Source organism: Triturus cristatus, chromosome 3_1, assembly GCF_964204655.1.
Source record: "Triturus cristatus chromosome 3_1, aTriCri1.1, whole genome shotgun sequence".
In the NCBI taxonomy this organism is placed as follows: Eukaryota; Metazoa; Chordata; class Amphibia; order Caudata; family Salamandridae; genus Triturus; species Triturus cristatus.
In genome coordinates, this window is record NC_140583.1 from 798150823 (window position 1) to 798164122 (window position 13300).

Here is a 13300-nt window from a genome sequence, read left to right on the forward strand (position 1 = left end):
TTCATGCAAAGTGCTGCGTGTAAAGGGGCCATATTTACAAGGACAAGAAAAGCCACGCAGGGTGACTTTTCCTGTCCTTGTAAATATGGAGCAGTAAAATACGCCACCAGTACGTCACAAAAAGTGACTTGCTGGTGACGCAGGGGTCTTGTAAATCTGTCCCACAACGTGCAGGGAAACAAAACCCTCCTACCACCTTTCCCGACCTCCTGCCGAAGAACTCTCTCCAGATACAGAAAGGGAATGGAGCACGATTTACCATCTCGCTGTTTAGAAACCGAATGTCCAGAGAGAGTGGCACAAAGTTTGAATGGGCACAGACATTGAGCTCCTCTGTAACCTGCTAGACCCTCATTGCGAGCGGCCTGGAAATTCTACTTGGATGTAAACCGGCATAAAAGGCTTTCATTGGGCCTGCACTTGGTGTGCAAGGCTGGGGGAATGCAACGTATTTGAGTGGACATTTATTTATCCAATCATGGCACTAAGACTCCCAGCCTCAATCGGGGTAGGGGGCTGGAGAGGGGAGGGAGGGGAGTTTTAATGTAACGTTCTTTCCCTTGAATAAATGAAACTAATAACAGTTGAGGAAGACAAACAGAGGGGTATTCCTACTATTGACGCTGCCTTATGTGTTCCCCACACTGTCGCAGCCGGTCAATTTGCTTCTTTAACTTTGTCCCATGGCCCGCACGCCTGTAATGGGAGATCCTTGTCTGATCACAAAGATCACCCACATTCACCAGAGGCTTGCATCATAGGCTGATTGATTACATTTTATTGGATAATTCTATCTAGCTTAAAATGATTGCATTTAAAGCAGCATTTGTCCTTGTTCCAAGATCTCTCTTGACAGGAATGCATTCCTGTCAGGAGGGGGGGTAAGACAAGGGTATGTTCTGGCCGACGCTCTTTTAATTATTATTATTAGTTTGATATGTCACCTTCACAACCTGTGATTTCAGCTCAGTGCACGCGCGAACTCGCGTAAAGCAGCCTGGAGTTCTTTCTGACGTGCATGCTGTGCTCATGTGTTTTATCTATTATTGCCACTGAGATATTAACCACACTACGTCTCTGATTCCCAGAAAAAGAAGAAAGGAAAGAAAGGCGGGAAGAAGAAAAAGAAGGAAAAAGATCTGACTGCAGATAGGTAATTGGAAGGTTATTCATTTTGTATCAAAGCATGAGGTCAGGGAAAAGAATTGCCTTGTGGGTATTAATAGAAAGCCTTAATAAAATGGCATGGAAATGCTTTTACACGGGTATCTGCCTGGGCTGTTCTCTGTTCCAGAGAGAGTGGTATAATATAATTTCTAACTCCTGTGTGTCCTGACACAGGAGATCAACAATATAACATCCGGCCTAACCTCACCCCTCATGGAGCAGACTTGATGGCCAGTGGTGTCCAAGTTAGGTCCAAGAGGGCGGGCCGCTCTCTTCCAGACTTTTAAGTTATCCAGGTAAGTTAAATGCAGACATGACAAATGTAAAATCAACTAATGTACATAGCGGCTATCCTGAAATTCTATTGGGGATCCTGCCCTTCTAGCTCTACGTTGGACACCACTGTGTTGGGCCATGGGCATTTTACTTTACATTATCAAGAACTTCAGATGCCTTTCTATGTGGCTAGAGTCTGTGCAGAGCACAGTATCCTCATCTAGACAGTAAACCATACCATACTGACAGAGACGGATAAAATATGCTGAAAGTACATCTCTATGAACGGAGGGCGTTACATTTTTGCCCTCAAGTTCTCGTGCTATCATTGTTAAGTTTGTCTGTGCCTTGACAGGAAGGGACCAGCCACGCAGCCTCAAAGAGGCAGTCAAACTTGCTTGTTATCTCGAGCAGAGGGTCGGGGCCTAGCGGTGTGATAAGTCTCTTCTTTATAGGGAAGGTCAGTTTTTGCTTCCGGTGCAAGTAACGGAAGGTTGCATTTGATGGTGAAGGAGCAGACAGGTGGAGTTGGGCATGGCTAGTTTGTTCTGGGGCGTCCAGTCTCGTATACCTGTGTTCTTTGTTCCCCTCTATGGTGACGCTAGAGCTCAGAGCTGGAACCCCTTTCATGTAGTATGTGCATCTGGATCTATTCCTCCCCGTGGGACCACTAGGGCCCTATTGAGGGACGGTAAGGTAAACCACCAGTCACCGACTCTTGTCCCTGTGTTTGATCCGCAGGACCATTGATTCCCTGTACAAGGAGCTGGTGGAGGAAGGGCTGCTCGTCAGGTCTCAGGATGTGAGGCTGTCCGAATACATAGGTGGGTAGTAGTAATACATTTATTGTATGATTAATTACAACCTCGACAATGTAAAACATTGAAAGAAAAAGTAGTTAGTTCATTATAATTCCATGTGGTATACAGGAGTAAACAAGCATTGGCATAGCCAATAGGTCTCGCTTTTGGGACTTTATAAGTATTTAAGTATGCAGCACAATATCCTTGGTGCAACAACTGTTTCTTGGCTAAACACTTATAAGGTCCCAAAGGCTTGACCTATTGGCTATGCCAATGCTTGTTTAAGTCTGTTTACGTGCACATTAAAAAGGAGTCTGATCTGAAAATCATACTTTAAGCGCGGTTGCACCTCATACATTATACAATTCAGGCAAAATTAATAGATAAGTTAGTTTACTTAGCAAAAGCAACAGTGCGTTTTTGCCAGCAATATCTTAGGAAAAAGAAGTGGCAGAACATAATTTAGAAGACATAGGATACAATAAATCTGAAAGGTGGTTGAGGTTTTGAACAAAGACGTTTATGGAGAAGAGACAGTAAAGCACCAACAAAGAAACAAAAATCTAACTACACATGAAATATTTGGATATATGCTACATTCATCAGTAATGTTTGAAGCCGACTAATGTATTTTTTTAAAAATTGTTTTGTGAAGAGCGGATGGATTGCCCCTTTGTAATGCTTGTGGTAATGTAACAGCAGATTTTGTTGATTATTTTCCCCTTTCTTGAACGATAGTAAAGCAAAGTAGTAGGCAATAAACAATCTTCGGCTGTAGTAGTCTACGAAGAGGCGGACAGTGTTTTTCAGTGGGGATATGTGTGTGAAGGAGCAACTGCACAGGACTGGAAGAGAATGTGGCGAGCACCTGCGCCAGCAAAGTTGGGTGGTGCAGTCCAATGGGAGATTGGAAGGTGGGCGTTTGGAGAGAAACACTAGAGGGGCATTTGAGATATGCAACGTCACCCTGCTCCTTTGGTTGGAACCCGATAAAAGTCTTACCTGACAGCACCAGTGATTATTCGTCATTGAAACACTGGTGACGAGTTGCAGAGGTGTGGAGCGGGAAGGCAGGTTTTGCATGTTGATAATTCACGCAGTTAGGAAGACTCAAGCACTAAACATTTGGTGCAAGAGGACCCGTGCTTGGTGTGCCTTAGTGGTATGCACTTGGACCGCTTGGTGATCTCCTCAGACGCCGAGTAAAGCACCGAAGGACCGGAAGCAGAGTAAATAATACAAAGCTAATATGGGGACGTAATCACCCGGCCACAACGAAAAGGAACTAAAAGATGAGTGACGAGCTGTGCGTACCAAATCAGATGTGCGGCTGCCATACTTAATACTAAAGATAAAGCGTGGAATGCCGTGCAATTAAGAAATAAAGCGCCATTTAACTCTGCAACAAAAAGCAAATGAAAAAATATGTAATTTAACAAAAATAAAGAAAACAAGAGGACCCGTGCTTGGTGTGCCTTAGTGGCATTCACTTGGACCGCTTGTTGATCTCCTCAGAAGCCGAGTAAAGCACCGAAGGACCGGAAGCAGAGTAAATAATACAAAGCTAATATGGGGAAGTAATCACCCGGCCGCAATGAAAAGGAACTAAAAGATGAGTGACGAGCTGTGCCTAGCAAAACAGACGTGCGGCTGCCATATTTAATACTAAAGATAAAGCGTGGAATGCCGCGCAATGAAGAAATAAAGCGCCATTTGACTCCGCAACAAAAAGCAAACTAAAAAATATGTAATTTGACAAAAATAAAGAAAACAAGCAATGGCCGCACTGCTGTGAAAGTGACATGGCCTCGCGGCACGAAAGTGAAAGGAAAATGAAGCTGATGAGGAGGGAGTGGGAGAAGGGAGGGGTAGGGGAGAGGATTCACGCGCGCTGTAAGGCTTAATGAGCCATTACAGAAATCCAGATGGCAGCTGTGCACGTCGCGCGTTCTTGTGCCCGTAACAGCAAACTGGTGGCCGGCAAAAGCCTGTGGGTGGCACTTTTAAAACGCAGCTACTAAATGACTCGCCAGAGCAGCCCATGCGCTGGCTCAGGCGAGAACTAAAAAAAGGGCACATGATTTAAAATAAGTTATTGTTATACTGATGTCAGTGTGGTTATTTAACGTCAATCGCAATTAAGCCAAAGTGCACAGTGCGTTGGGATAAATAGATCTTTGTGTGCCGAGTAACCTTCACAAGCTTGTGGTATCAAAAGAATAAAATGCATATTTTAAAATCAGCAGTCATTACATTAAAGAACATGTAATTGTTTAAAATCTGTTGCAAATAAGCCAGGTGCATGGTGCGTTTTATTAATCGGCTGTCATCGCTGCACTAAGTTGCTTTTTTTAGCAGGTCCTGCACTGCCTTGAAGTCAGGGGCTGCTCCTCCACACGGGCTGAGGAGCGTCGCCCCACTGCTTTCTCACAGTGCGAGAAAGCAGAAGAAGGGTTTGGTTGGGGGCGGGCTGGTGGGCGAGTCTGGGAGGAGTGGCTAGCCCAATGTTATGGGCGCTGACTGTTTGGTCGGCCCCAGGGTCAACCAAACCAGTCATGAGCACTCTCCCGTTTTCTCCATGTAGGCTGCAGGCAGCCTGCATGGAGGAAACGGCCTTCCCATAGACGCATGTATTGACGGCGTCCTAGCCAATCACCATGCTGCCATTGCAGTGTTGTGATTGGCTTAGGGGAGGAGAGGGAGGCTACCTGCTTCTGCTTCCTGTGAGCAGAGAGAGAGCAGGAGACGCAATGCAGGACCGAAGACGAAGGTAAGTTTCATTTTTTAATTTTTTTAATTAAATTAACCCCCCCTCGCACGACCTCCTCCCTGCGTGACCCCCTGCCCTCTCACCCACAAGTCATGCCGGCCACGACTGCTTGTAGTATTTGCTGATTCTTGCCAGTTCTGAAGGGACCATGGTAGTAAAAATCCCGGTCATAGAGTCGCTGCAGGTCCTTATGCCATAGGTTGAAAAGAGTGGCATTTGTAATGTTCGCCTAGAATGCAGTAGCGATGGGCAACAGCAGAGTAAGTGTGGGGACGTTTCAAGTTTATAGCCACACAGCCTGCACTTCACAATATTGGAGAGGAGCGACCAATTTGGGTTGAAGTCATCATTTTGTAGTGTACATAGGTGAGTACTGGAGACTAAGCACAACTTGAGATGTGAAGTGTCAGAAGCCAAGGGCACATGATTACCACCTGATTCAGGCACACTCTTCCTTAGGCCTCACCAATCCCTGTCACACTCTTCAGTTTTCTCTTCTGAGGCATTAATGGTGGCGTGGGTGCTGCAGAAGTTACATCTGGCAGTAAGAGGGAGGGAGATGTGGTGTGTGGGTTAGGAAGAGGAGCAAGGGCGGAGCTTAAAGTGGGACGGGTCCTGCCGGCCCCCAGATGGCTCTCATGTCCCTTTCTTTAATTTCCATAACAGACATGTTCACAGCCACAGGTTTATTACATCATGCTCACACACGCAAACTCTCATGTACAATGCAAGTCCTTCTTGCTCCTAGCTGTATGTCTACACATAGCCCGGTGATCTCAGTTTAGGGTGGGGACTAAGCATAGGCACCAATACTGAAATCCTTTGCTCTGGGGCTACTCTGCATGTCTACGGCCTAACACTCGCTGGAAATGCTCCTTGCTGTGCTCATATAAAGACTGCTCTAATGACTGGTGGGCTAGCCACATTTGTGATACTCCCTTACCCCGTTGCTGTGAAAACCACTAGGGGAAAAAGCCAGTAAGTTTGACTTTCGCATACCTGCCAACCTATAAAGAAATGTCACTGTGTGAAGAGGGGGGGAGGGGCCTCATGCAGAGAGCTACCTAGAAGCTCTCTGCCAGGGCCGGCTTTAGGGCAGTGTGACTGGTGCAGCAGCACTGGGCGCTGACCTGGGGAGGGGGCGCTGACCTCTTTGGGGGGAGGCGCTGTATTTAGCAATAACTTACGTTTTTTAAAAACACCTTCAGCAGAGTTCCTTGTGCATCTAGTTTTCAAGCAGCATTAAAATGTTAAGACAACTCTTGTGATTAATGTTCCTGCTAGAGAGAGAGAGATCAAAGTTTGGGGCACTTTTGACTCGCCATAAAGTAGCGTAGAGGATTAACATGCCTGCTGCCAAGAACACATACCGTGCAGATCACTGATCTCTATTTTATGTGGAAAGCTGAGTGGATTACTGCTTTTGTCACAGAGATCCTTTTGTTACCGCAATTCATAAGATACAACCCTTACATAGAACAGTGTCCATCAGCCGCGGTCGGTAGTAGGAGTACCTGCAGGGCGGTGACGTGGGGAGGGGGAGGGGCAGGGTGGGGGGTAGTAAACTATGGATTACGGAGGTGTACAGGTAAGTAAACATATAAATTAATAAAACGAATTTCGTTGCGTGCATAGCATCGCATTTGGGGATGCAGTGCACGCAACGAAATTCGTTTTATTAATTTATATGTTTACTTACCTGTAAACCTCCGTAATCCATACTTTACTACCCCCCACCCTGCCCCTCCCCCTCCCCACGTCACCGCCCTGCAGGTACTCCTACTACCGACCGTGGCTGGTGTCCATTACGAACTGTCATCGAAGAGCTGCATGCAAGCTGCATAAAATAGGTTATGATGTTCTGTTTTTTCCCCTAGTCTTTCAATATATATTTCTAAAGTTGCTGAAAAGGTTTTTTGGGGGTAGATATACATTCTTATTCGTAAAGTCAGCCTTTACTAGTGCTTTAAAACAAAAGAAATGTATGAGAGAGAGGGGCTATGGAGAGATGAGGGGCCCTTTTGCCTGGTGGTCGTGAGGGAATCCAAGGAGGTGGTTATGGGTGGGATGCAAAAAAAGATTGTCGCACCGGACCCCCTCAGCGCTAAAGCCGGCCCTTCTCTCTGCCCTCCATTAACCCCACCTTCACAAAAAAACATCCACAAACCCCTCTGCACTGCCTCCCCTCACAAAAAAATCAAAGGGTCACTGAGGTGGTGGCCGATGTCCTGGGGTGTTTTCACACCCTATAATGGACAACGGCTGCGTACAGCCTCCAAAGACAAGCGGGAAAGCCACTCGGTAAAGAGGTTTCCAGCTCGTTTTCCCTGCCACCATGTGATTTCGGCTTCTCGCCAGGTGACCGTGTGAAGAGAGCCAAAATCGTGTGACACACAGTGATACTGTGTGAGTTGGCAAGTCTGTTTTGTTGTGCTTATGCCAGGAAATAGCAATTGTACATGCCTGTATTTGCACAAGCTGGCTCAATGCCAGATCTGTTGGCAAACCACAAGCAAATACACATAAACACACAAGGAAAATACCACACATAGGGACACATAAAAGGAGAATTAAACAGAGAATTATACACACATGCACGCACAAGACACACTTAGGGACAAAACCATAGAAGTAAAGATTCACCCATGTTTATCTGGGGCTCTGGCAGGAGGGATCACTGACATAATATCGACTACCAAAATATAGACCTACAAAAATATCGATGCCAAAATATAGAATGCAAAAATATCGAATTCCTATCTACAAACAGGCAAGTACAAAAATATCGATTAAAAAATATCGTTGTAAAAAATATAGTCAGTCAAAATATCGAATTTTTTAAATGTATTAAAAGTAATGTACAAATAAGAAAATAATAAATATAATTAACTAAAACATATTTGAAAATACTTAAAGAACCTTAAAAATAATAAATAATTAATGTAACTTAAAAAAAATAAACTTACATTTTTATTTTTTAATAGATATATATAAACGTAATATTAATAAAAAATAATCAATATTTTTCCCGTAGGATAGCGGCAGGGTAAAATGTACCATTACCACTCCAGTGAGTGCAACAGTAGGGAAAGCGTCAGATAGCGTAGGGGGAAAAATAACTATTCCCACTCCAAACAGTGCAACAGTAGTGAAAGCATTGGATAGCGTAGGGGTAAAAATTACTATTCCCACTCTAGAGAGTGCAACAGTAGGGAAAGCGTTGGATAGCGGGAGGGTAAAATTTACTATTCCCACTCCAGTGAGTGCAACAATAGAGAAAGTGTCAGATAGCGTAGGGGTAAAAATTACTATACCCACTCCAAAGAGTGCAACAATAGGGAAAACGTTGGATAGCAGGAGGGTAAAATTTACTATTCCCACTCCAGTAAGTGCAACAATAGGGAAAGCGTTGGATAGCGTATGGGTAAAAATTACTATTCCCACTCCAAAGAGTGCAACAGTAGGGAAAACGTTGGATAGCGGGAGGGTAAAATTTACTATTCCCACTCCAGTGAGTGCAACAATAGGGAAAGCGTTGGATAGCGTATGGGTAAAAATTACTATTCTCACTCCAGTGAGCGCAACAATAGGGAAAGCGTTGGATAGCGTATGGGTAAAAATTACTATTCCCACTCCAAAAAGTGCAACAGTAAGGATAGCGTTGGATAGCGGGAGGGTAAAATTTACTATTCCCACTCCAGTGAGTGCAACAATAGGGAAAGCGTTGGATAGCGTAGGGGTAAAAATTACTATTCCCACTCCAAAGAGTTCAACAGTAGGGAAAGCGTTGGATAGAGTAGGGGTAAAAATTACTATTCCCACTCCAATGAGTGCAGTAGTAGGGAAAATAATAATTTAATATTTTTTTTAAATAATTTAATTATTAATACCAATACACAAATTATTAAAATTAATTACCAATCACAAAATATTTAATAATCAATTATTTATAAATACCAATAAATATTGTAATTATCTATTAATAATTAATTAACAAACAATTAATTTTCAATACCAAAAATGAATAAATACAAATAATAAGAATTAATAATTAATAGTAAATTATTTACAATTAAATAACTTCTCACCATATTCCCCTATAAACCCACAACCCATTACAAATAATAAATGAAAACAATTACCATAATTATCAATTAAACAATTATTAAAAATTAATTACCAATTAATACAAATTAATTTCCAATTAATAATTAATCATCAACCAATTAATTTTCTACACCAAAAATTGATAAATAATTAAATATACCAATTAATAATTAATTCACAGTAAATTAATTATCAATACACAAAAATATTTTTAGCAATTCATTCATTACAATTAAATTACTACCCACCATATTCCCCAATAAAACCACAACCCACTACAAATTATAAATTAATACAATTAGCATAATTATCAATTAAACAGTTAATAAAAATGTATTACCAATTAATACAAATTAATTACCAATTAATAATTAATCCACAACCAATTAATTGTCAATACCAAACATTAATAAATAATAAAAATGCAAATTAATAATTAATTAACAGAAAATTAATTATCAATACCAATAAATAAAAATGAATATTTACTTAATTACTATTCAATTACTTCCCACCCTATTCCCCTATAAACCCACAACCCGCTACGGAATTAAATTACGCAAAAATTTAATAACATAAAATTCATTACTTTAAAAAAATTAAACATACATTACAAAAACTAATATACACTTTTAACACATATACTAACATGCAAAACACTTTAAAAAATAGATATTAATAAAAATTCGATATTTTTTAATGCCTATATTATGTACTTCGATATTACTTACCTCCAATTCGATATTTTTAACGACTATATTATGTCCATTCGATATTATGTCCATTCTATATTTTAAACTCGATATTATGTCCATTCGATATATTTTTTTCGATATTATGTCTAGTTACCGGCAGGAGCTGTGTCCTGCTTGGCCTAGTGAGGTCAAAGCAGAGACTGGTGGTCTCTTCTTTTAGTAACAGTCTACGGGTTGGGTCACTGTTGTTTGCTTACTGGGAGACCCCCTCCTCCCCCGCCCAGCTTGATAATTAAAATCATAGGGTCATGATGCTGTATGGAGCCAACCAATCACTAAAAGTGCTATATGCCAAGCTGAGCATCTTCCTCTTCCTCTGCCAGGGATGAGGGTCATCCTCACCAGGCATCTATCAGCATCCAAAGCACACAAGATTCAGATGTCACTGGCAGTCACTTCTTCTCTGGATGCAAGTGGAGATCTGCCTTGGCAAGAAAAAGGCGGAATGATGGGTTTCATTTGTTTCGACCTATGACACAAAAGGTGACAGATCATTCGCGAGCAGTGTAATTATGCTGTGGACTGCTAACAGACCCAACCGGATCATGATGGGTTCTTCTGGTGCAGGGCAAAGCTGAGCACCTGTTTAATGCACCTTCACGCTGTACTATGAAGTCATATAACCTGTGCATTAAATGGGCAGGTGCTGCCCGGTACTGAGTGCATTTACTTTCTTGAAAGTACCTGCACTTCTCAGCACTGCTGCAGTACATTTACTAGGAGAGCACCGGCAGTTCTCAAGAGCAAACAGGTATGCTAGAGAGTGAGTACCTGCACGTCTTGATTTCCGTTTAAAGCACTGCATATACCCCAATAGTTCCTGAGTTAGTGCATAATTTACAAATATAACAGCAGAGAAACAGAAAATGGCACCCCTTGCCCACTCTTTCCGACCTGTACCATCTGAAAACAAAGCACAAACTCAAAGAAATATTGGGTTAAATGAATTCACTTTACACCCTGCAGGTGCATAAAACATGCGCTCGGCTGTGAGCTGCACCAGAAATGCCGACCATCCATATGGCCCCTGATGTTTTGAGCACAACACATATGAGCCTTCCCAACAGCCCAGCGGTTAATCTTTGGCATGATATTTTAGGTCATGTGCTCAAATCCCACCCAGGGTGTCGCCGGCTGTCTCTTCCAACCCTTAACTGAAATTGCACAATATTTAATCATCTTCAGCTGTTATGTATAGGCTGCCGTGGCACGAGTTTCATTGCATGCTAGAACTGTGGTGAAATGTGGCCTCGGCTGCAGCTGTTTAAAAAATAAAAAGCTCTGGTGGGCACTGACTTGAAAAGGGATCTAAGGGACGAGGCATGATATTGATACCCACGCTGGGCGGAGCCATTCCGAGCTTCTGAAGGAGGAGACGACAACCTCCCCAACTCTTAGCAAAGGGAATGAAAAACAAGACGGCAATTAGGCAAACAGAAAACAAGCACATGTAACACACTGATTGGAGCCCTTATACGAGTATTAATCAGTAGATATCGTCATAAACTAATTCTGCACTAAATTTACGCATAGACTGAAGCAATGTAATCATCTGTAGAGTGGTAAAATATGACGGCCATATTCAGAAAGCAGATGAAATAAGTGGATCAACAAAATGATAGGATATCGTGCTCGGGTGAGGCTTGTCACAAGAAAACAGCCGGGATGGCTCTCAGCATTCAAGCCCGCAAAATTTCAGCAGACACTGGTCCCTTCATCCTCTGTTTGCTAGAAGTGGGCGAGCCACTGAAAGCTCGAGCTAGGGTCGAGCCGAAGCCGTGCTCTGGCTCAGTTCATGGTCCTGTTGGAACCTCAAACCCATAACGAGCCGAGCTTTCATGTGGCTTCTGCCTGCTTCCCTCCCATTACCCTGGATGTGGCTGTGGCCAGAGCTGTCGACTTTGGACCTGGGGAACCAAGTTCGAGTATCAAGGTTGGCTCAACGTCCCGTGAGTCTGAGCGAATCTCTGCATCTCCCCATCCCTATAAGCAATGAATGGCGATCTTGTGTGATGTAACGAGTTTCTATGTAAAGCCCTCAATACCTTCGGGTCATGTTCATGCTATATAAAAACTGAAGATAGATGCACAAAGAGGTAAAAACAAATCCTTAACATAAGGACTGTTAATCTTTAATAATCTTGGCAAGTACAGGGTTTACATGACACTTGTCTTGCCCCTTAGTTAACTAATGGTTCATGTTTAAAAATTATCACTTTTAATAAAGTACTTCTCAGTGCTAAATAAATGTAAAAGAAATTAGAATTTTAAAGAGACGTTATCATATTTTACATGATGTTTGTTATATGATTTACATAGCAAACATTTTCGGGCCGGCACGTGCATGAGCTCGGCTCTCCCCTTTAATTTATTGGCTCACACACCTCTACTGTTTGCACAAGCTGTGACGCCCGGATGCAGTGAGTTAGTCAGTACCAGTGTATGTTGGGGGCCAAAACTATGTCTCTGTCCTCCTGGCCTCACATAGAAGCCAGGCTGGAGATGGAGAGAATATTTCAATGCATGCAGTTAGTATGGCAAAGACAAACTACTTTGTTGATCTTTTTCCCCCATGGAACCTGTAAATGTCAGAAATATAAACATCCATGAAATGCCATGGGATGCTCCCAAAACCTGACGGACCAGCAGCTGGCCAATGCTTAAAGGGGGTTTACCTACGGAATCCAACTGCTGAAGGGGACTGAGCTAAAGTCCATCATGGATGTATGATATGTTATGTATTATGTAATAGTGGTGACATAAGGTCTAACAGACAGCTAAATCTAACCATCTGCTTCATTCTAGCCAGTCGGGTTTCAGGGCTAACTTCAGCACGGAAACTGCATTATTAGAAGTTGCTGGAGCTATTAAAGCCACATTGGACAAAGGAGGCAATGCGGTTCTGGTGTTGTTGGACCTCTCTGCAGCCTTCAACACCGTACCTCATAACAGACTTCTGTATAGACTAGAGGAGAGCGGTGTCGGAGGACCGTATTGAGATGGTTCACCTCCTTCCTGAAAAACCATAAACAAGTTATTTGGTCCCCTCCCTTCACAGCTGATATAGCTCCCATGAATGTTGGAGTTCCTCAGGGCTAAATTTTGAGCCCTACTTTGTTTAATCTATATATGGCCCCGCTCGCACTTCTCGCCGAGAAGCATAGTGCGAAAATAATATCATATGCGGACGACACCCAACTGTTTATCTGAGGTATTCTCCTTGCTCAGAGAAAACCAATTGAAATGTAACTCTGCCAAGTCAGAGATTATTTTCTTCGGCTCTAGCCCTTGCGATGCATGGCTTAATTGGTGGCCGCAAGACATGTCCCCCCCCTTCAGCACCAGTCAATACGGTAAAAAATCTAGGAGTCAAACTGGATGCTACCCTCTCGATGAAGGCCCAGATTCAATCAGTGGCAGGA

At 42.8% G+C, this 13300-nt stretch overlaps 1 protein-coding gene across 1 annotated transcript in view; it reads left to right on the forward strand.

Annotated features, from left to right (window-relative positions):
* The window catches only part of DRC11 (dynein regulatory complex subunit 11), a 952572-nt gene that overhangs the window by 662540 nt on the left and 276732 nt on the right, over positions 1 to 13300 (forward strand). The window contains exons 12-13 of the mRNA XM_085645096.1: positions 1089 to 1153; positions 2185 to 2267. Of these exons, the coding sequence (XP_085501222.1) occupies positions 1089 to 1153; positions 2185 to 2267 (148 nt within the window). The remainder of the gene's footprint in view (positions 1 to 1088; positions 1154 to 2184; positions 2268 to 13300) is intronic.